The sequence below is a fragment of the Phascolarctos cinereus genome, unplaced genomic scaffold (genome assembly GCF_003287225.1).
Source record: "Phascolarctos cinereus isolate Bilbo 61053 unplaced genomic scaffold, phaCin_HiC Scaffold_726;HRSCAF=1367, whole genome shotgun sequence".
Lineage (NCBI taxonomy): Eukaryota > Metazoa > Chordata > Mammalia > Diprotodontia > Phascolarctidae > Phascolarctos > Phascolarctos cinereus.
Genome location: NW_027556098.1, coordinates 378,802,586 through 378,825,688, shown reverse-complemented (window position 1 = coordinate 378,825,688; position 23,103 = coordinate 378,802,586). Strand labels below are relative to the sequence as shown.

The window sequence follows — 23,103 nt, the reverse complement described above, 5'->3', positions numbered from 1 at the left end:
TTAGGCTATCCTGTCCCTTCCCCATGGGCTCAGGGCTCTTTGAACAGATAACAACAGTCATAATATTGGTTGCTCTTTAATAAAGAACGCTCCCTCCACACCTATGATGTAGATCACACAAGGTTTTTAGTCCCATTTTATAGAAGAGGAAGCTGAGTCTCATATAAGTTAAATGACTTGCCTAGTTGGTAAGAGTTGGCCTCGAGTTGGGTCTCCCTAACTCCTCCATTCCTCTTTCCCATTCCACCCAGCAACCTGCCACTTGATGACCCTTGGGGGACAGGGAGAAGGGTATGTCTTACCAACGTAGATGCTGCCTTTGGTGTTGACTGCCACGTTGGGTCCTGGAGATTGGCCACTCACCAGCTCCTCTCCATCTACCTGGATGGATCCACTTCTGCCCTCTCTGTAGGGATAATGGGATCAGCCTCTACTTGTCTTTCCTGGGTTATCCCTGGGGAGTTCCCCAGGGTCAACCTCTGCCCCACTCCATTCTCCAAAGGCCACACTCGCCCTTCTTTGTGGAATCTCCAATCTTCCCAAGGATCAGCCCTCCCCAGCACCAGTGCCTCTGGGGTGAGGAAGCAAAATATAGAGACCCAAGGAAACTCAGATATGACAGGCAGTCACCATTTTGCTTGTGGTCCCTCCCAGAGACAGGCCAAATGCCAGGCTTCCCCTTCCTTCCCTTCCCCCATGCCTGGCACCCTACCTAAGGGCTGTCACTTTGTGCCATTCGCCGTCATTGATGGGATCGTCAGAGATGATGTGGGTCTCACCGCTGCCCAGCTGGTAACTGCACACAGAGCCCCGAGGGGGCATGAGAGTCAGCCAGAAGATCTGAGGAATCTGCTGCCTCCCCTGGGAGACCCTGATCTCTCTTTGGGAGAACCCCAGAAGGGCTGGGCTGGGGGAGAGGGGCCAGAGGAAGAAGGGAAGGGGGGCAGGGAGACAGGCATGGCTCATGTACTGAAGAGAGGTAACTGACATTCAGGGAGATGGGGAACTCACCTGAAGACAAGATGCCCATCTTGTAGCCCCAGGCTGACGAAGTCCTTGCCTTCCTCTTTGGCCTCCTGCCAGGGAAACCCACGGCTGCTCTGGAGGACTGGAGGTCCCTTGCCAGGCCACACTATCCTCCCTCCCACCCATCCATTACAGCCCAGCTCAAACACCACCTCCTCCAGGAAACTTTCCCCATCCCCTGTGTTGGTAATGCCCTTTCACAGGATCAGATTTAGACTTGGATGGGACCTTGACAACCAGATCAGCCAACCCTCCCCTATTGTAGAAGAGGTGACTGAAGATCAAAGGAGATTGAGTAACTTGCCCAGCCTCCCCCAGATAGTAATCAAAGGTAGGATCTGAACCCAGGTCTTTCCAAAAATGCACAGTCCAGCACTGTCTTCTCCATGATACTAGTTCTCTCCTCTTAGACCTCAGAGCGCTCTGTACCACCCTGTTCTCTGCATATGGGATATCCCCTATCCCACTCCCCTGCCCAGTGCCTAAGCCTACTGCTCTGTATACCAAAAGTGCTTAATAAATGCTTTGAAGTTGAACTGAATTATCATATCTCCATACTAGAGTCTAAGTCCAATGCACACAGGGCTTTCCTCCCCAAGTCTGGCACAACGCTCTGTACATAGCAAATGTGTAATACGTGCTTCATTGAATTGAATTGCCAGAAGTTTCATAAAAAGTTCACAGCAAGGTGAGAAGAGGCTGAGGTTCCAGACTGCCAGAGTCCCTGTTCTTTCTCCTCCCCACAGCTGCCTCCCTCAGTCCTGAGCTCCCCCCCAGCCCTGCTCACCACGCCCTGCCAGAGCAGGAGGCCATTAGGAGTGTTGGTCCGGACCTCCAACTCGATGGTCTCTGGAACATCAGGGAGGCTGGACAAGGAGGAGAAAGGCTCGTTGGCTTTGGAGACAGAAGGCCCCCTAGAGACCTTCTAGGCCAACCCCTTTGTTTTACGGATGAGGAAACTAAGAGCTGAGCCTAAGTCTTCAGACTCAAAGTCTAGTCCACTGCCAGTGTGGCCTGAACCAGATGAAAACATAATGGAGAAATATTTAACAAAGTCAAATACATCAGGAGATAGCTAAGGTAAATGTGGGGTGTTTGGAGTCAATATGCACCTGCAGGGATGCCCATGCACTTGACGCCCCGTGCTACGCCCGACTACCCCACACTGCCAAGGCAACGAGACTGAGGGGACCCCATCCACGCCCCTTTTACGTCACTTCTGGTCTCCTCTGATGCACTTTCTCCTCCCAGAGATGCCACATAGTAACAAAGACAGAGACAATACCAAGAGTAGCCTCCACCCCTTCCACAGAGCTCAAAATTTGCAAAGTGAGATTTTCTCCCAAGACCCTGTATGTGTAATGTTGGGTGGGGGTGTGAAGAGGCCTTACCCCCGAGGGAACACACGGCTTGGGAATGACAGGTAACCACCATCATGGAAATAGGCTCCATACTGTCCGGGAGCATCTTGGGAAGGAAAAAGGGAATGAATGAATGAATGGATGGATGAAATGAAAAAAAGTAATGCAAGAATCGAAGGATCATCCTATGCCACTTTTATTTCTCTAGACTCCCTGTCTCACCTCCAAGGGCTCTGGGCCCATGGTTAGGGGAAGAGATTCACCCACAACTTCTGTTATCCTTCCTATGGCTAAACTGCCTCAGGTCAACCATTCCTGCCCTGGTCTGTCCAGGCATATGCAGACCCACCCACTCGGTACATACAATCTGTCTCTAAACTTCGTAAGCTACCTTCCCTTTGTCACCCCCAGCCTAGATCCAAGGATCCACAGGGCTCTGTACACAAGGGTTTGGCTAAATGTCTGGCGAATTGAATCATTTGTACCTGAGAGATGCACCTACTCAACAGTCTGTGCCCATCCTCTTGCTAGTCTAGACTGTAAGCTCCATGAGGGCAGAGACTATTTCTTAGCTAAGCTCCATGTTTCTCTGACAGATTTTGAATTGAACTGAACTGAATTGTCTGTGCCCAGGCAGATCTGCCTACTCAACTGGCTATTCCTGAGACCAGGGCAAGAACTAAGGGTGAGAAATGTTTGGAGGAAAGGGACAGAAAAGCCCAGGAAGAGTGGATGGAGGGAACCGGCTGTTCTCTCCCTTGTCCCAGGGCAGCTCAGGTTGGTTGTACTGTGGGGATACGCACCATTGCCTCCACTGCCCTCTAGGTGCCAGTCAGCTTCAGGAGGACCTCGGCCTGTGGGGAAGGGGGCAGGTCCTGGTCATCAGTCAGGCACTCGGCGTTTGTCCACGCTGAGCCTAGACTGGGGGCCCAAAGCCACAAAGGCTCTCCGAATGCTGGAGCTAGAACAGACTTTAGACTACTCTGGTCCAGCTCTCCCACTTTCAGAAGTGAAAACCAAGGCCCAGAGAGGGACGGTGCCTTCTTAAGATCCCATAGCTATGCCAGTTCTCAGACCCAGGTTTTCTGATCCCCCTGTGTAGCATTCTGTCTGTTGTGGCAATCTTAGCTAATGGGCCAAGGGCAGAAGAAGGGCCTGGGCAGGGGGCAAGGGGAAGGAAGGGTGGGTTACTTTTTTGACATCGAGGACCAGTGAATCCAGGTGGGCAGAGGCAACGAGCACCCTGGCAGGTACCTCCATGAAGGCAGGGCTCTGGCAGTAGGCAAGGATTCTCTGCATGTTCACAGTGGTCTCCTGAGGGGGAAAGGGCACTGATTGGCATTCGGCATCATAGTACTCATTTTTTAAGTGATTTGCAGTATGCAAAGAAGAGGAGTACAAGCAGTGTTATTACTATTTCACACAAGGGGCATCTGGGGCTCAGAGAGGCTGTTATTTGCCCACATCCACTCAGAGTCAAGAGTCAGACCCTAAATCCAAATGGGCTTGAATCTTGGCTTTTTAAGTGTCTGGGTGACATTGGGCAAGCGTCTCATCTGGAGGGAGAGGGAGCCTGAGCAAATGGCCCCACACCTTTTCTAGGTCTAAATCCTTTTATCTTAAAAGTATCCAAGCTGGGACTTGAACCGGGGTCTTCTGGCTTCATGTACATGCTTCCTTTCCCTTCAGCACACCAGCTCTGGGTCATGGGGTTTTCAGGGAGTACCCACCCACCCACCTCCCTTTCCTTTCCCTCCCAGCGAGAGACCACCTGCAGGAAACACCCACTGCCTCCCTTTCTTCTCTCTGCCCCATCTCCCCCCCGCCCAAGAAGACCCTTCCCATGGGGCACTCATTCACCTTTGAAACCATCACGGCACAGGCACTGGAACTCATACTCGCCGGCTGGCATGCAGGTGGCACCATTCTGGCAGGGCTGGCGCTCACAAGGAGAACTATCATAGCACTGGCCTACACCATGGCTGCCCAGGAAGCTGTAGGTCATGTCCAACCGCTTCCCATTGACTGACACCTGGGGCCAAAGAAGGCAGAAGCAAATGTTTGGGTTACTGGAGACAAGGAGAAGAGTGGAGGACCCCTGAAGGCCAGAGATGTGCTCACTGGCCCAGGGCCTGACGGCCTGACCTTATCTCCTTTGGCCTGGTGGGCTGGAGGCTGGAGTTCCAGGGAGATGCTCTCCTTTTCCTATATCTCCACTTTTGCCCAGAATCCTGACTAGATTTGAGGCAGGTTAAGGAGTCAGGGGGCAAGCAAGGAAGAGATAATCCCTGCCTTTGAAGGGACAGATCTCAGTGTGATGCAGAAGACACAGTCCTTGCCCAGAACTTTTATTACTGAATCTGTCCCTTCTATTTGGCTTCTAAAGCCTCTCACAATTTGACCCCAACCTACATCCTCAACTCTCCTCCCCTTCCTACATTCTCTGGTCTGTCCACACTGGCCTTCTTGCTGCTGCTCCTCCCAGCCCTTTCCCATCTTGAAGCTTTTGCTCCAGCTGGGCTCCCTGCCTGGAGTGCACTCCCTCCTCACCTTGCAAACCTGTGCTTCCTTTAAGACTCAGCGCAAGTATCACCTCCTCCGTGAAGCTCTCCCTGATCTCCAGCTGCTAGGGTCTGCCCTCTCTAATTACCGACCAATGATTTTGTATGTACTGAGATTTATCCATGCGTCCATCCTCCAACCATCACCCCCTCAAGTGTATACACACTCCTTAAAGGTAAAGACTGTTTTAATCCTTCTGTCTTTCTATTCCCAGTGCCCAGCACACATAAATACTTATTTATTCACTGATTAACAACAATGGCAACTCCCATTTTCATAGCACTTCAGAGTTAACAAAGCTCTTTTACTACAACAGCCCTATGAAGGAGACACTGTTATCATTGTCGGTCCCATTTTACAGATGAGAAAACTGAGGCTCAGAACCCTGTAAAATAATAAAGTCGTATTGTAGAACAGGTTGTAGCCTGCTAGCACTGGACTTGGGAGTCAGGAAGACCTAAGTTTAAATATTGCTTCAGACACCTGCTTGCTGTTTGACCCTGGGCAAGTCACTTAAATCTTTGGCCTCAGTTTCCTCATCTGTGAAATGGGAATAATAATAAACCCTGTATCACAGGCTTACTCTAAGGTTCAAAGCACATAAAATGCTTTGAAAATCTTACAGTAGCATAGAAATGTTGGCAGCTATTTTTTTTTATTTAAAATTTAAAAAAAAAATTTTGGGGGGCAGCTATTATTATCAGAGAGTACCAGTGACTCTGTTTTACAGATGGGGAAACTGCCTCTTAGAGCTTAAGAATCACAATGATGAGGACACAAGACCTGGAGATTATAACAGTAATAACAACAGTGATAATAACAATGGTGACTGTAACAGCTGGCCTTTAAATCCTGCTCTGAAGTTGGCAAGGCAATGCGAACAGATGATCTCATTGAGAATCGCAGTAACTTTGTGCCAAAGGGTGTTGCAAGTGTAATTATTTCCATCTTACAGAGGAGAAACGAAGTGACTTGCCCATTGTTACACAGCTCGGCAGAGCCAAGAAGGGACAGCACGTTGGGGCTCAAGAATGGCAGAAGGCAGAAGGCCAGGGCTGGGAGTGGGAAGGCTCACCTCGCCGATACAGCCGTGGAAGTGGGCACTGACATTGACAGCAGGTGGCATGGCCACCGAAGGCTCCACGCCACCCAGGTAGAGGAGAGTGTGCAGATTGAGCCCTTGGCTTTTGCCAGGGGAGGATCGCTGCACTGGGCGCCCACCGTTTACTCGGAGGCTGCCATCTTTATTGAGCCGCTCTGCAGACACACGGTGCCAGCGGCCGAGGGTCAAGGGTTGGGTGCTCCGGAGCACTGCTGTCCCTGTAATGTACATCAGGAAAAGGCAGGCTTAGTTCTGGTCTGGTTCTTGGGCAAAGGGCCCACTAAGACCATATTCTAGCACTACAGCTTGGCAGCCCCCTAGCATTTCAGACTGGTACTCAGTTTGGCACAGGAAAGTTTCTCTGGAGCAGTCATTTCAGCAGCCCATGTCATGGCAGGGCATGCCCATTCATTAGCCCAGTTTAGGGAACCAAGACTGGCACCCAGATCCGGTCACCTATCAGAGGTAGCAGGGACTTAGATGCCCATCTCCCTGTCATTCAGTGCCCAAGGTGAGTGCCTGGTCCATGATCTCCACCACCCCATACCCACATGGCACTCACCTGAACCCAGCTCATAGCGGAATTCCAGGTGCCCACCAGCCATTGCCAAGGACACAAAGTCTTCAACAGGTGCGCCCTTCCCACCACTAAAGAGCAGGAGTCCCTCAGGAGCCAGCGGCTTGAACTCAAGGTCCAGGCGTAGTTCGTGGTGGGTGTTGGTGAGGGCAGGTAATGCCAGGTATGAACCGGCACCTGACAGGGCTGGTGTAGTCACTGTCACCCCTGGAGCAACAATGAACAACTTCAGCAAAGTTGTAGAACATAAAATAAACCCCCAGACATCATCAGCATTTCTTATATTACCAACGAAACTCAGCAGGAAGAGATAGAAAGAGAAATTCCATTTTAAACAACTACAGACAGTATAAAATAATAACCTGCCAAGACACACAGGAACTATATGAACACAATTACAAAGTATTCTTCACAAAAATGAAAATAGATCTAAATAATCAGAAAAATATTAATGGCACATGGATAGGCCGAGCCAATATAATAAAAATGACCATACTACCGAAATTAATTTACTTATTCAGTGCCATACTAATCAAACTACCAAAAAACTACTTTATAGAGCTACAAAAAATAATAACAAAACATCTGGAGGAACAAAAGTTCAAAAATAGCAAGGGAATCAATGAAAAAAAATGAGAAGGAAGGGAACCTAGTAGCATCAGATTTCAAACTATACTACAAAGCTGTAATTATCAAAGCAATTTGATCGTAGGTAAGAAATAGAGAGGTTGGCAGTGAAAAAGATTAGGTATACAATAAACAGAAGCAAACGAGCACAGTAACCTGTGTTTGATAATCCCAAATATCCAAGCTTTTGGGCAAGAACTCAGCTCAATTCAACAAAAAAATGTTGGGAAATCTGGAAAGCAGTCTTTCAGAAAATAGGCACAGACCAACACCTCCCACCATACACCAAGATAAGCTCAAAATGAGTGCACAATTTAAACATTAAGAGGGAATGGCCTAAATAAATTACTGGAGCAGAGAAGAAATTACCTGTCAGATCTATGGATTCATGACTAAACAAAAGATAGAGAGGATCACAAAGGACAAAATTTATAATTTTGATTAAGTAAAATTTTAAAGTTTTTGAACAAATAAAACTAATGCAACTAAAATGAGAAGAAAAGTAAGAAAAGGGAAAACTGCAGCAAATTTCTCTGATAAAGGTCTCATTTCTAAAATATATGAGGAACTAAGTCAAATCTATAAGAATAAGCTCCATTCCACAACTGATAAATGGTCAAAGGATATGAATTAGGCAGTTTTCAGAAGAAGAAATCCAAGGTTTGAATAACTATATGAAAAAATGTTCCCAATCACTACTTATTAGAGAAATATAAGTTAAAACTCTCAGGTACCATCTCATGCCCATTAGATTGACTAAGATGACAAAAAAGGAAAATGACAAACGCTGGAAAGGATGTGGGAAAATAGATACACTACCTATACATACCACTACTAAGTCTGTATCCCAAAGAGATTAAAGAAAAAGGAAGAGGACCCATATTTAAAAAAAATTATAGCAGCTCTTTTTGTGGTGGCAAAGAATTGGAAACAGAAGAGATACTCATCAATTGGGGAATGGCTAAACAAGTTGTGGTATATGAATGCAACAGAATACCATTGTGCTATAGGAAACAGGGGATGGTGTCAGAGAAACCTGGGAAGATTTGTATGAACTGATACAGAGGGAAGTGAGCAGAGCCAGGAGAACAGTTTATACAGTAACTACCATAATATAAAGATTGAAGGGATTTAGTAACTCTTATCAATACAATGACCAACCCCAACCCCAAAGGACTCATGATATAAAATGTAATCCACTTCCAGATAGAGAATGATGGACGCAGTGTAGATTGAAGCACATTTTTTCTTCTTTCCTTTTTGTGAACATGGCTAATATGAGAATTTGTTTTCCATGATTATGTATTTGTAATTTTTTTCCATTTGTTTTTTCAGTGGGGGGAGGAAAGGAAGATGGGAGGGAGAGAATATGGAATTGAAACAAAATTAAATTAAAAAAAGTCTATGTGCATTAAAAAAAATTTTTAAGGTCTCCTGATTAGCACACATGTTCCCTTTCTTTCTTCCTCTGTCTCTGCCTCTGCCTCTTTTCCCCCTCTCTCTCCCTGTCCCTTGTCCCCATTTTGTGATGAGGGCTGGCATCACTTACCTTCCATGCACTTCTCCCCAAAGCGGCCCAAGTGACAGCGGCAAGAGTACCCCTGGCCATCTGGGCGGTTCACACAGGTGGCATCAGGTCCACAGGCCTCTGGAGAGGAAGAAAGGAGAGGGCAGGTGAGGGTTAAGAATGGGAAGGGGGAGGGAGAAAATGGCTGGGCATCGTCTGGGCCAAGAAAACCTCCACTCTTTCTATGCATTGGGAGAGGGGAGGACACGGAGGCAGTTGGTCCCAGGGTGTCACATAGCGGCAGGGATCGAGGATGTAGCAGGTGGTAGAAATTGGAGGTGATATTGGTATGTATTGGAGGAAAGGGGATTGGGTGACAGAGTCCTAATAAATATTTGTTGAATTCACAGCCCTGAGATTTGGAGCTAGAAGCAGGTGTATGCTGGTAATCATTTAACGCCTGGCTCTGCAGAAAAAAAGTGTACATGACACACATTTAACTTTAATCTATATTATTAACACTTTCTCCATCACTTTCTGAAGTCTAGACAATCAACAAAGATATAAATCAAGTCCTGATTTGAAGCCTTTGCCGACTCCTGATGTGTAAATGCTTAAGTGGAACATTTAATATCTGGCTCTCAGGAGCCAGTTCAAGCTAGCTCCAGCACACCCTTGGCTAGAAGGGCCTTTAAAGGTGGTCATCAAGTGCACTTTCTCTCATTTTCCAGTAGAAGAAAGGATAAAATGAGACAATTTATAATGAGCTTTGCCAAGGTTAGTGTCATATAAATGTTAGTGATTATTTCTTCTTCATCTTCTTGTTAAACCCCTTGCTCTTCCCACTGTACAGGCTGCCTCCCTTGTATCAGACTGATTGGTGGGTGCCAGGTACCTGGGTGACAATGTAAGGCCTGCGAGTGTTCACAGCGGCTCCCGGTGAAGCCGGAGGGACAGGAACACACGTAGCTGCTGCTCTCAGAATCCTGGCAGAACCCCCCATTCTGCAATGCAGATCCCATAGGTCAGGCCTCCAATGCCCCTGATCCCCTGGCCCCTGCACGGAAGGGAAAATGGAGGCCCTCCCTCCTCCTGGGGTCCCCTGGTGCCAAGGTCCCTAGGTCCTGGGGCGCTCCCTCCTCCTGGGGTCCCCTGGTGCCAAGGCCCTGGGGTCCTGGTTTCTATCCCTGGGCTCATTAGAGGCAGGAGAAGGCTTTTAGAAGAGCAAGAGGAAGGGGCAGGGAGGGTGGGAAAAGGTGACAGAGGAAAGGGCCTGGAGGCAGGAGTTGGCCTGTCCAGGCATGGACCAGCTGAAGGAGCTAATTAGGGCTACCAGTAAAAGGGTACTATAGGTACCCCCGGGGTCAGGAGAAGGGAAGGGAGGGGATGACCTCACCTGGCAGGGCCTGTCCTTGCAAGTGGGGCAGTGGGAGATGCCGTGGGCCGTGAGGTTGAGATCCTGGAAAATCACTTCTTCACCCTGGATCCGAAGCTCCCGCACGCAGCCTGAGGAGGCAACAGATGCTGGGCCTGGGGCAGGGCACCTGCCTCTGCCTAACCCCAGGAAGATTCCCTATGCCACCAACATACCCAGCCGCATTCACGTATACTGGGAGCTCCTCCCTCTGCTGGGGCAGAGCTGAGTAAAAGAACTTTCTTGGGCAGGCAGCTTGGGGAATATCAGAGGTCTGGGATGTGGGGAGGGAAGGAGAGTCATACCTATAAAGCCGCTGCTTAGACCAGACTTGGGGATGGCACCATAGTCTGGGTAGCCGCCCAGGTAGAGCTCCTCATTCAGGTCCAGGCCTTGGAATTTGCCCTGGAAGGTGAGGGAAGGGACCAATGAGTTGAGGGGAGGTAGTGGGAAGCCTGATCCCTGGGGACACCCTTAGACCCTCCTCTGGATGCTCCTGGCCTCTGCCCAGTTCTGGGCCCTCACCCGCATCAGGAGATGGGACAAGGCCCTTTGCCCACTGTGTCCCCTTTTGATGCTAGAACATGCCCCAGGGCAGCAAGGATGTGAAAGAGAACTGTGCCTCTACCCCAAACTGGGGCAGACCTGGCAAGAGCCTTTGGAAGGCCTAAGAAGAGCTGAAGGGTATGGGGGCAGTGTCTGGATCTTCCTCCCTCACACCAAGTGCTCCCAGAGGACAGAGACTGTGGTCTCTCCCATCAACCTGGGGACTCCCTGAGGGCAGAGCCTGTTTCTCCCTTCTCACACTGGGAGCTCCTGAGGGCATGCACCGTGAGGTTCTGAGACATCACACAGAAAAGGAAGGTGTCAGGGGAGAAGTGCTCAGAGCCTCACCTGGGATGTCCCATTGACAGGGGACAGGTTGCCCACAATCAGGGTACCCTGGGTCAGGTTACGAAGCAGGGTCACTGTGTGGAACTGGCCCAGTGCCAAGGGGGTGGGGTGGCGGATGGTGGCCATGCCAGACCCAGCGTCAAACCTGCTCAGGTCAAGAGGTTAGTGACAAGGGAGATTGGGATCAGGAACTGTGGGGAAGGGTGTGAGACCATGGGAAAAAGGGCAGTCCAGGACTCTCCTAAGCTCTGCCAGGAGACCCTAGGAGCTACAAGTAAACTGGAGGAGTTCTGGATCCTACTCCAGACCCAGTCCATCCATGCACAAGGCAGGTAGATCTGTCCTCCATCCCTCCATCCCAGATGCACTGACAGCTGTCCCAGGTCTTTCTCACCAGGCCTGTGCTTCTTGCTTAAATATGGACTCAGTTCTGCTTACTCTGGGAAGCCTTCCCAGACTAAATCCATGTAGTTCTGCTCAAACTGCTCAAACAACCATTCCCGACTCTCCAACATAAGGGGAGTCCTTCATACGTAGCCTGTCTCCCTGCCCCTTCCAAATACTGGGGACTCCCTGCAGGCTGAGACTGTGTCTACTCCGTAAGACCAGAGTGTCTTCAAGAGTAGACTCATGATTTGTCACCCAGGCTGCCTGACCATGCCATGGCCCTGCCTCCAACCTGTTCAGGATTCCGAGAGAAAGCAGGAGTGTGGGGAGAGAAGGGCATCTCACCGGAATTCTGGCCTCCCGCCCACCAGGCCAAAAGAGATGAAGTCAGGCTGCCTGGCTGCCAGATTCACAGGGCTCCCAGGCCCTGGGATCTGCTTCTGTCCATTGTAAATCAGCATGCCTGTGGGGGACAACCACGTCAGGAGCTCCCTGTCTGGCATCTGCCTCCCTCTGTCCCCTCCTGCCACGCTACTGCTCAAACCAGGCTGGTCTATCCCTACTCAGCTTCCCAATCCCATCTCAGTCCTTGGCTCTTTCTGAGACAGAAATCTGGCCTGTTACATCCCCCTCCCCCTTTCCCCTGGGAGAGCCTCCAGATTAGAGGGAACCCGCTAAAATGTGACAGAGAGGGAGAACTCATGCCTGTCCCCACAGAGCGATCAGTTAAATGAAGAAATTCCCAAAGGGTGTGTGTGGAAGGCAGAGGACTTACCGGAATAAAGGAGGAGGGCTGGACAGGGAAGACCGAAGACAGGCAGAAACAGGAAAAAGTGGAGAGAGGCAGGAGGCATGGGCCAGAATTGGGAGAGGAGGGAGAGATAAGGAGAAGGGGGGAAAGGGAGGAAGAGGGAGGGCCTCAGGAAGAAGGGGGGATGGAGCAGATAAATAGGACAGAGAGGAACGAAGAACAGATGATGTTGGAGAATCCCAGGAGGGGAGGCGCCATGGAGAGAGAAGAGGAAGAGATGAAGAATGAATGAATGAGAGGAGAGAGGAGGAAGAAGAGAGAGAAAGACAAGACACTAGCTGGTCTGTATGTGCTCTGAGATAGATAAAGAGAGGGGCAGAGAAATGGCCTGAAGACCTGGGGGGGCTCAGCCGATGGGAGAGGATGATGTAATGGGAAGTGTTCTACAGTGAGTCAGGTCTTCAGCCAGGCCTCCATCCCCAAGTCTGAGAGAGGGACCCCGCCCCACTGGTGATCACCCATCCTCTTACCATCCGCAGCATCAGGCCTGAAATTGATTCGGATTTCAAACTTTCTGTAGGCATCCTTGATGGTAGGCAGAGGCAGGAAAGAGTGTGGGGTCTGGGTGAAGTAAGGGACCACCCTCTCTGTGGACAAGGCATGGTGGTCAGAGGGCATAACTCACTAGACATGGCAGGGGAGAGTTGGAGGCTGGCATCAGGGCCGTCTCACCTGGTACCTGGAGGCGGGCAAAAGCTTTCACTTTGCCCTGGCGGTTGGTAGCAGTACAGATGTAGGTGCCAGCATCTTGAGGCCGGACGGAGGGCAGAGTCAGCACATTGTTCTCCTGATGACTGTCTGGGGGAAGGTCTCCCTCCAGCTGAAACAAAATATAGCCACTTATACTCAGCTCCAGCCCCTTTATCAGCTGCCTGGTGCTCTGGCTCCAAGGCCTGGTACCACACATGAGGATCTTTGACTTTCTACCATAGCTTGTTCATTCTCTCCGAGAAGCCCTTCCTTTTATCCCTGGGTCCCGTGATGCAGTGTAGTGAGAGCTGAATTTGGAGTCAGGGAACCCAGGTTCAAGGTCCGGCTCTGATACTCCTTAGCAGGGGGCCATGAGTGAACCTCATCCCTCCCAAAGCCTCAGTTTCCCCTTCTGTAAAATGAAAGGTTTGGAGGAGGAGATGATTTTTAAGGTTTCCCCCCAGATCTCAGAAGTGGATCCTGCATCCAATCACCAGCATCAGTCACAACGAGGGGATGGGGGGGAGGGGAGGAGAGGATTAGAGCGCCAAGAGAGTCCGTGCCCAGGAAATCAGCCTTGAATCAGGGAAAATACACTATAAAGGGGATGGCAAGACTGCAGAATGTTAGACCTGGAAACAACCTTAAGTCAGTTAGTCCAATTCTCTCCACTTTACAGAAAAAGAAACTGAGGCCCTGAGAGATTACATGGCTTGCCAATGGTTACATAGTGAGTAAATGTCTGAGGTAGGATTTGAACCCACATCTTTCAATGATGTCTCATTTCTCTTGAGAAGGTTCTTTCATGTCTTTAGGTTTCCTCTCATCCTCTGGTTTGACCCCATCTTTAGTCTTTCTTACTCTCCAGTGACCTTCACATTTCCCTCTCTTCCCACACAGGTCCCTACCTTGGTCCAGGTGATGTCAGGAGTCGGGAAGCCCGAAGCCATGCAAGGGAAGACGGCTGCAGAGCCAGCAGGCACTCGGACCTCGGGAGGGGCCGAGATCTGGGGCAAAGCTAAAAGGGGCAGGGGGTACATATTGTGAGGTACAGGCACTGTGTGGGGCAGAGAGGCAGGTCTGGGAGGGAGGATATTAAAGAAGGACAGAGCTGATTAAAGGGAAGTGGTGGGAATGGCTGGGTTATGAGATTGGGAGGGCACGATTGACATGAAGTGGGATGAAAGGCAGGCATGGCCACATTTGAAGCTTAGGGACCCCCAGGTCATGGGTGGACTTGGTGATTGGGGGAAATGATGGGCCCAGAGAACAAATGATGTGCAGGATACGGGAGGGATCTAAGGTAGGCCTTTACCTTGCACGAGCAGCAGCACGTGAGACTGGGTGGTCCCTGCAGCATTGGTGGCGGTGCATCGATACTGCCCAGCATCCGCCTGCTCCACGCGGGCAATCCTGATGGTGCCTCCACTCTGCACAATGCCTGAGCGCAGCTGGCCTCCCACTTTGCTCCAGGTGACATGAGGCTTGGGGTCACCCAGGGCCAGGCACTCAAACTCCACAGCGTGACCCACTACTACGGTCTGCACTGATGTTCGGATGTTAATGAGCACAGAGGGTAGAGCTGGGGAGAAAGAGAGGGAGGGACAGGGATTCAGAGATGCGGGGGCCCTAATGCGCTGGCCCCAGTTGATGGAGAGGCAGGTAGCAAATGCTTATCATAATCAAGGAGGCAGAGCAGTTAAGCTCAGAGCAGCCAGGAAGCAACTGATGCCAATAGCCTTTAAGATGGCATTGGTCTCTCTCCCACTGCAATGCTGCCTCTCAGCAATTTATAAAAGTTTGGAAAGCCCAGATTTGTGTTTCCTAATTTGGCTTATATACTGAGGAGCTGGGTGTATTGACAAGAAGGAGGGAGGATTCGCTGAGATCTTTGTGGTCTGGTTACCAGGTTGGCTTTACCTTTGCCAGTGCTCTCCTTTCTCACATGTATCCCTCTAGAGAATGTCTTGCACATTGGGCTGGGCTGTAAGCTGCCTGAGGTCTTAAACCACAGGGTCTGGAGAGTGATTACTTTGTTACACCCACAGGATATCTCTCATCTGTGTCAGATGTTATACTACTCTAACGCTCCATAAATAAGGTTTATATAGGATTATCTCAGGGTTGGAAGGGTGTATAATTAAAAGACTGCCTCAAGTCCCTCAGACCCTTCCCTTTGCTAGTTTTCTTTCCTCCCCACCCACCTGTTGAGGTCTGAGGCTCTTTGAATACAAATTTCCCAGACTAGACCAAGACTTTCACTCATGGGGAAGCTAGGTAGCCGAGTGAATAGAGTTCTGGCTCTGGAATCAGGAGGACCTGAATTCAAATCCAGCATCAGACACTTCCTAGCTGTGTGACCCTGGGCAAGTCACTTAACCCCGATTGCCTCCAAAAAAGAAAGAAAAAAGAAAAAAAAAGACTTCCACCTACCATGAACAACTAGCTGTGCGCTAGCCTGGGCCTGGCCCCATGGCCCATGTGCACGGCAAATATATGTCCCCTGGCAGCTCTGGTCCAAATTCTGGATCCTGTAAAGAAGTCAAAGTCCAGCATTGGTAGTGCTGAGAAAGGCCAGGTAAACAACGATGATAATAAGAATTAGAGTAGTTAACAGTAACAGCAGCATTTTCCATCTGTAAAGACAAATCACTTTACTTCGGACTCTGTGTCCTCTTTTGTAAAACAGGGAGAACACCTCTCTGGGCTGCCCTCCTGACTCTGTCCAGGACCTTCTTTCTTCCATGCTCCCCAAAACCTCTTCTTCCTGAAACCTCACTCCTGCCCTGGAATTCACCCACTGGACATACTCTGTGTCCCTGCAGTCCCTCCCTCTGATTGGCCGCTCTTCATGCTTCTGGCCACCCTCCTTCAGGTTCTTTCCAGAACTTTCTCTCCCATGCCCCCACTTCATCCCATCTTCCCTTTTATGTCTTTCCCCATTAGAATATAAGCTCCTTGAGGGCAGAAATTGTCTTTTTTTTTTTCTGCTGGTATCTGAATTCTCAGCCCTTTGAACAGTGAGTGCCAGGCACATAGGAAGTCCTTAATGTTTGCTTACCTACTGATTAGTTAAGCGACCTCCCAGAGCTATAGTGAGATTACTTTGGAAACCTTAGCACTGCTATAATAGGAGCTAGTGTTAGGATGACGCCAAAGTCACTATATCTCTTACACACGAGGTGTGAAGCTCTCTCCTGGGCTCCATGGCAGGGACTCCAGGGACAGGATGCCTGCCCCCTCCCCCACACATCTACCTCCCCTCCTCACCGAAGCACCCCATCTTGCACAGTATGACCCTGTGGCAGTTGCCCTCCTTCTTTGAACCAGTGGATCTGGGCACCCGAGTCACCATCCACAGCACAGTGGAACTCGACGCTGCCCCCGATGCCCTTTGTCTCCTGCTGAGGTGTGATGTGCACGGCTGGAGCTGAAGCTGCCGGGTAGGGGACTGCAGGGTGGGCACCTGCTGGAACAAGGCTGCAGGTCACAGCTCTGCTGCTCATTGGCCGTCACAGGGTAAGGGGCCCCTTCCTGGCCCTTCTGCTTGAAGATGCATCGGGGAAGCAGAGATGGCATAGGAGGAATGAGGGGGTCCTGACTTATGCTACTTAATATTTCATCTGCTTTGGAAGTTAGAGACAGACAGACTAGATGCTTATGATAGAGAAATAAGGTGTAGTTCCTGACTTTATCTATTTAAAAAATTTTTAACATTAATTTAAAAAATTTTCAGTTCCGAATTCTCTTCCTCCCCTGTAGCCCCCTCAGTCCCACCAGTCCCACAGGCTCCCCTTCACCCCCACTCCAATTCAATCCACCAAATTTTGGAGATGGAGAGGGACTTCCAGCCAACATCCAGTTCAATGATGCAGGCCCCATTTCACAGAGGGTACAATGAAGCCCAGGGGAAGTGACCTGGTACCAGCATGTCAAAGCAATAGAATGCATGTTCTTTGAGGGCAGGGACTGTTTCATTTTGTCTTTTTATCTCCAACTTCTAGGACAGAACCTAGCACTAGTAGGTGCTTAGTGATGAGGATGGGATCTGGATCACAAAAAGAAAAAACCCTAGACTTTCTCACATGGCCAAATCTCTGGTGTTCCCCCCAAGGCTATAATCCTATCAACTGGCCTTTCATTATCGCCTACACCCAATCTCCCAATTCTATTACCTCCAGCTAGCCCCAGCCACTTCTCACCCTTAATCCTATCTAGACTCCATTCTCCCTTGGCCAAGCAGTATAGGTCCCACTCCCATGGAGACCTTCCTTAGACCCGTCCTCCAGTCACCACTAACCCCTAAACCCCAACACTTAGTAAATGCTTGATGAATTGAATTATACTGAAATCAGGTGCTCTGATTGAGAGATCATTCCATCTAACCACATTGGAGATAAAATTGGACTTGGATTCCTGATGACCTGAGTTCAAATGCTACTTCAAACTCTAACTAGTTTTGTGATTGTGGGCACAGAAAAACCCTTCTCTCTGCCTCAGTTTTCTCATCTGTAAAATGGAGATAACAATAACACGGACCTTACCATTGGGTTGACAGATTAAGTAAAGTGCTCTGTAAGCCTTAAATTGCCATGTATGTGCTAATTATTATTATGATAGAATATTAGATTCATAGGTCTAGAGCCAGATAGGACCTTGGGTCATCTAGCCCAACCCTCTCATTATATTGATGACGAAACCCAGGACCAAAGAGGTCACAGGATGAGAGCCAGGAGGCCAGCCCATGTCTGCAGACTCCTCAGTGTTGTTTCACAGCTCACTCTGGGGGGAATCTCGATTTCTTGGAACACTTTCCATCCTCCTCCTCCCCACCTTTCAGAAGCCTTCCCTGCCTTCAGTGTGAATGGCCCTTTATTTAGGGCCTACTTCTTTCCTCTCCTCTCCCTTCTCAAATTACTCTTTAATACTCTCTCTCTAAGAATAATGATGATAATAATAACAGCTAGCATTTACATAGTGCTTACTGTGCCCCAAGCACCATGCTAAGCACCTTACAAATACTATCTCATTTGATCCTCCCAACAACCCTGGGAGGTAGGGCTGTTATAATCCCCATTTTACAGATGAGGAAACTGAGGCACACAGGAGAAATGCTTTGCCCAGGTCATACAGCTAGTGTCTGAGGCTGGATTTAAACTCAGGTCTTTGTTGACCGTAGGCCACTGTACCATCAGCTGACTCATTTTGTATAACACCTGAGTACGTGTTTTAACCCCTCAAAAGCCAGTATGCCCCCTGGGATCACCAACTGTTTTGTTTCTCATCTTTGCATTCCTATTACAGAGCTCAGGCCTTGGTACACAGTGGGAACTTGCTAGAGGTGTGAGTCTTTATGTGTGGCAGAGGCAGTGGGGGCCTACGTAGGGGTACCAGGAAGCACTGGCACTAATAAACAGTGTCCACAGAAAGTCACTCCCCTTCCCTTTTCATGTGCCTCTCACCCTGGATTCGGAGGTGGGCGAAGGCCTGGGCAGAGCCCACCTTGTTGGTGACGAGGCACTGATACTGGCCAGCGTCCTCGGGGGAGGTGGGGTTGATGCGCAGCAGGTCCCCTCGAACAGCTGCCCGTCTGGGGAGGCTTCCATTCACCCGACTCCAGTGGAAGGTGAGTGGGGGTGTCCCGTGTGCCAGGCACTGAAACTGTACCATTTCTCCTGCTCCTACCAGGGCCTCTTCAGGGATTGTCGTGGCATATGGATGGCCTGGGGGAGATAAATACAAAAGGGGTGAGGGCACCAAGCAGGCAAGGAGGGGCAGCACATGTAGATCACAGATTAGGTGGGGAGTGAAGGGAGAAGGGCAAAGAGGCTGCTTTGCCTTGGAAACCAGCTCTGTTGGAGGTCAAAGGGAGAGATGGGCTGAGGTCAGAAATGGGGAGATGGGCAGCAAAGAGATGGACACCAGAAGGAGGTGGCAGAGAGGGCTCTCCAGCTGCTGGCCAGCAGGTGGACTAAAGAGGGGGCATCCACTCCTGGGGCCAAGGGCCAAGTCCTTACTCTCCACATGCAGGATGACAGTGGCCTCAGCATGCCCAGCTGAGTTGGTAGCATTGCAGATGTACTGGCCGGAGTCTTGTTGGGCAACCTCAGGGAGGATCAGGGTGTTGCCAGACAGCTGATGCTTCCAGGGCAGAGGTGCCCGAAGCTTGGACCAATGCACAGTGGGAGGAGGGCTCCCTAGAGGGGAGAAAGAACCAGGAGTGGGGATGGGGGGTTGGGGGTGGGGCAGGGCATCCTTGGACAACCTAGACCATTCTAAGTGTGATGGGATTGGGGGTATAAGGGATTTTAGAAATAATCCAGTTAAATCACCACAATTCATTCTCATTCCATTCAACTCTCAGCCTATCTATAGGGGAACCACACCTCTAGGTCACCAGAAAACATCTTCCCTTCCTGCCCCACCCCAATCAAAAGATTGCTAACCCAATCAACTTTAGAATTTAAGCCCAGGGACCCAGTTCCCAAGATGGGTGAATGATTCAATTAATTCATTAAATATGGACATACCAAACCCCCACTCTCACCAGATAACAGGATTAAGTTTCCCAACTCATTAAGTGGTCTACCCAATTCACCTCCCTCCAGGCAGTGGGCTGGAGGGTGTCCCACACCCTTCCAGCCCGCTAAGTAATCAAATAAACCCCACCTTTGTTCCTAGAAAGGGGGTGACAGTTGGGTCCTCAAAACTTCTGCTCCCCCATCCATCCCAGGACTCCCCAGGACTGGTTTTTTAAAAAAATGTATTCCCAACACTCAGCATGATAGCTGGCACATTGTCGGCACTTATGCTTTTTCATTCATTCATTCATTCAGCCGGTAGGTATTTCTGCTTGAGAGGCATTAGTTAAAACTCCTAGAATCATGGTTCAAGTCCTCTCTCAGACTGGCCTGTGCGACCCTGGATAAGTCACTTATCCTCAGTACCCAGATAGCTCTCAAGTTGCTTTTCTGCTTTGATATGGGACCAAAAAGATTTTATTGTTCCATTTACTGAAGAAACTGAAGTCAAGTGCCCAATATGGCAGATTGTAAATGGAAGGGCCCACATTTGAACCAGGTCTTTAATCATCTCATGCTCTTTTCATTTCCTCTGAGCTCCCAGGATCTTTGAGCTCTGCTAGCTCTCTTAAGTGAGAGATCAAGGAAAACAGCAGCCAAGATGGCTCTAGTAGAAGAGTTGGAGCTCTGAGTGACACACAAGCCCCAGATATCCCAGAGCAGCTCACAGTAAAGGGCTGACTATTATTTTGACATGTCGAGCTACAGCACAGCTCTTGGGATGGCTTGTGCCTACCCTCTATGACCCACTGGTCATCAGAGCAATAGTGTGCTTAATGATAATAATAACTAACATTTATATAGCAGCTACTATCTGCCAGGTATTGTATGAAGCCCTTTACAAATATCGTCTCATGTGATCCTCACAACAATTCTGGATGGTAGGAGGTATTATTTATCCCATGTTACAGATGAGGGAACTGAAGCAGACAGGTTAATTGAGCAGGGTCACACAGCTAAATATGCCTGGGGCTGGATTTGAATTTGGGACCAGTGCTCTGTGCATTGTGGTGTTCCCCCTAGCTGTCTACTTTAGCAGACATCTATGTATTCATTGCTGGAACACTCTGAAGTTCAGGAATGTCCTTCCCCAGTGCCCTGTCCTGGTAATTCTGACCACCCCTTCCTACCTGGGGGGGCCATGCCCTCTTCCCTACCTGTAGCTGAGCAGCGTAGGGTGGCGGTCTTCCCTGCTTCCACTGTCATTTCTGCCTCTTCCACATGCACCTCAGGGGCACCCATGGGTGCTGTGCCTGTTTCTACACTCACCTCCACCCGAGCCTGAGCAGAGCCCAGAGCATTCTGGGCCAAGCAGACATAGGTGCCTGCATCCTCTGGTTGGGCCTCTGTAATCTGGGGGTAGGCACAGAGAATAGAGAGAATGCTTAGAACAGACTCCTCCTAGCAATTTGGAAATATGACAAATGGGCTATAAAACTGCATACCCTGTGATCCAGCAACACCACTACTAGGTCTGAGTCCCAAAGAGATTTAAAAAAAAAATAAGGGAAAAGGACCTATTTGCACAAGGTTATTGATAGCAGCTCTTTTTGTGGTGGCTAAGCATTGGAAATTGAGGGGATGCCCATCAATTGGGGAATGGCTGAACAAGTTGTGGCATATAATTATGATGGAATGCTATTGTTCTATAAGAAATGATGAGCAGGATAGTTTCAGAAAAACCTGGGAAGATTTACATGAAGTGATGCAGAGTGAAGTGAGCAAAACCAATAGAACATTTTACACAGTAACTGGCAATATCGATTGGGAATGACTTAGCTCTTCTCAGCGATACAATGATGCAAGACAATTCCAAAAGGCTCACGATGAAAATTGCTATCCATCTCCAGAGAAAGAACTAATGGAGTCTGAATGCAGACCAAAGCATACTTTCTTATTTTCTTCCTTTCTTCTTCCACAGATGACTAATATGGAAATATGTTTTGCACAATTGCACATGTATAATGTATCAGACTGCTTACTGTCTCAGGGAGGAAGAAAAGGAGGGAGGAAAGAATTTGGAACTCAAACTTTAAAAAAAAAGCCCAGAATGTTACAAATTGTCTTTTACATGTAATTGGGGGAAAATATTATTGAAAAAAAAATAGCACCGCCTGCAATGACAGAGCCAAACACCATGCAGCTGTGCAGCCCTTTCCTTCTAGGCCTGCTCTTAGATCCCCTTAAAACCTTGTACACCAGTGAGAAAGAAAGAATAACAGTTTCCATTCATATGCGGGACATGCTTTGGACAGCTTCTTAGACATTCACTAGGGTTGTCACGTAAAGGGAGGGATTCACCTTGTGTAAGAGGAGGTGTTCCATACCCCTACCTCAGTCATTATAGAGGACTTCCAGACTTCTCCACCCAATCAATCAATCAGAAGTGTGAACCAGGGGGGCAAACAAGGCTTCCCCTCTCCTTTGACTCAATCACCTAATCAAGAGTATTTCAACCAGGGAAGATAGGATATATTGGGATTGGCTGGGGGAATTCCACCCTCTGGGACTTGGATAAAAAGTGCAGGCTAGTTCAGAACCCAAAGATTTGAGGGGAGAGCAGTCCAGCCGAGCCCCTGAGATGGAATCACTTGGAAGAGTTGAAGAGCCTGTCTCTCTCCACTACCCAGTGAGGATCAAGGCGATTCTGGACTTCTCAGAAGTGTCCTTAGCAAAGCCCCGGCCACTCTGTCCTGGTTAAGGATCTTTGGGAATGGGAGCCAGCTCAACACTCAGGTGGAGGCCGGTTCAAACAGTGGAACCAGACTGACTGTGACCTTTGTGATCATCCCCTTGCTCCACTCTGACATACACTGTGCGGGGATTCCAGGAGGCAGGCCCAATGCTTGTCTGTGACCCCCTCCCCCCAAACACAATGGCAATAAAGGAAGAAGGGATAACACAGAAACAGCAGATGCACCTCGAAGATCCAGGGCCCTCTCTTGCAAAATAATGCCCCACGTTAGCAGACCCTGATTGCCAGCATGCATCTGCTGCCTTCACAAGCATCACCTTCTCCCACTCACCAGCCCTCTCTCTTCCTGCTTTTTGGCAGGCTTAAATGTTGGTGCTCCCCACCTCTCCCCCCCTAGGCTGGCAACCAGTGACATCCTCCCCTGGTTGCTCTGCATCTGGGAGAGCTGGAATGTTGATAGATGACTCTTAGATCATAGCTAAGGATTTCAAATTGCTTTATATATTTACACAAAATTTAGAGGTTGCCCAGGAACATTAATACTCAGGCACTGGCTGTGCTGCATCCCTAATTTCTTGCCCTGGTCCCTGTCATGCCCTCTTCCTGGGCTGGCTTCTTCACAGAAGCCCCATAGCCCTGCCCAGATCCCAGTCCTTACCTGCAGCACAGCATGGCTGTCCATGGGCCCCAAAGTCCGATGGTGATCCACCTTGAGGGGTGTCCCAATGCGCATCCAGCGGGCAGAAGGTCGGGGCTCTCCAGCACTAACACACTCCAGGGAGACAGTTTTGCCAAGCTTCACCTGCACAGGGCCCTTAGGGAGCACAGACACTGTGGGCGGTCCTGTGGGAGGCAAGGAAATGGAATTT

The 23,103-nt window shown here is 49.4% G+C and overlaps 1 protein-coding gene across 1 annotated transcript in view; it reads right to left on the bottom strand.

Moving 5' to 3' along the window:
* The window catches only part of HSPG2 (heparan sulfate proteoglycan 2), a 167,935-nt gene that overhangs the window by 2,197 nt on the left and 142,635 nt on the right, over positions 1 to 23,103 (bottom strand). The window contains 26 exon segments of the mRNA XM_020983019.2: positions 303 to 406; positions 713 to 796; positions 1,012 to 1,076; positions 1,814 to 1,892; positions 2,418 to 2,493; positions 3,191 to 3,241; positions 3,579 to 3,701; positions 4,248 to 4,419; positions 6,025 to 6,269; positions 6,614 to 6,835; positions 8,805 to 8,903; positions 9,658 to 9,766; positions 10,159 to 10,268; positions 10,482 to 10,581; positions 11,071 to 11,215; positions 11,803 to 11,920; positions 12,739 to 12,855; positions 12,941 to 13,088; positions 13,867 to 13,976; positions 14,274 to 14,540; positions 15,392 to 15,489; positions 16,229 to 16,424; positions 18,421 to 18,681; positions 18,976 to 19,155; positions 20,697 to 20,892; positions 22,893 to 23,077. Coding sequence (XP_020838678.1) covers positions 303 to 406; positions 713 to 796; positions 1,012 to 1,076; positions 1,814 to 1,892; positions 2,418 to 2,493; positions 3,191 to 3,241; positions 3,579 to 3,701; positions 4,248 to 4,419; positions 6,025 to 6,269; positions 6,614 to 6,835; positions 8,805 to 8,903; positions 9,658 to 9,766; positions 10,159 to 10,268; positions 10,482 to 10,581; positions 11,071 to 11,215; positions 11,803 to 11,920; positions 12,739 to 12,855; positions 12,941 to 13,088; positions 13,867 to 13,976; positions 14,274 to 14,540; positions 15,392 to 15,489; positions 16,229 to 16,424; positions 18,421 to 18,681; positions 18,976 to 19,155; positions 20,697 to 20,892; positions 22,893 to 23,077 — 3,660 coding nt within the window.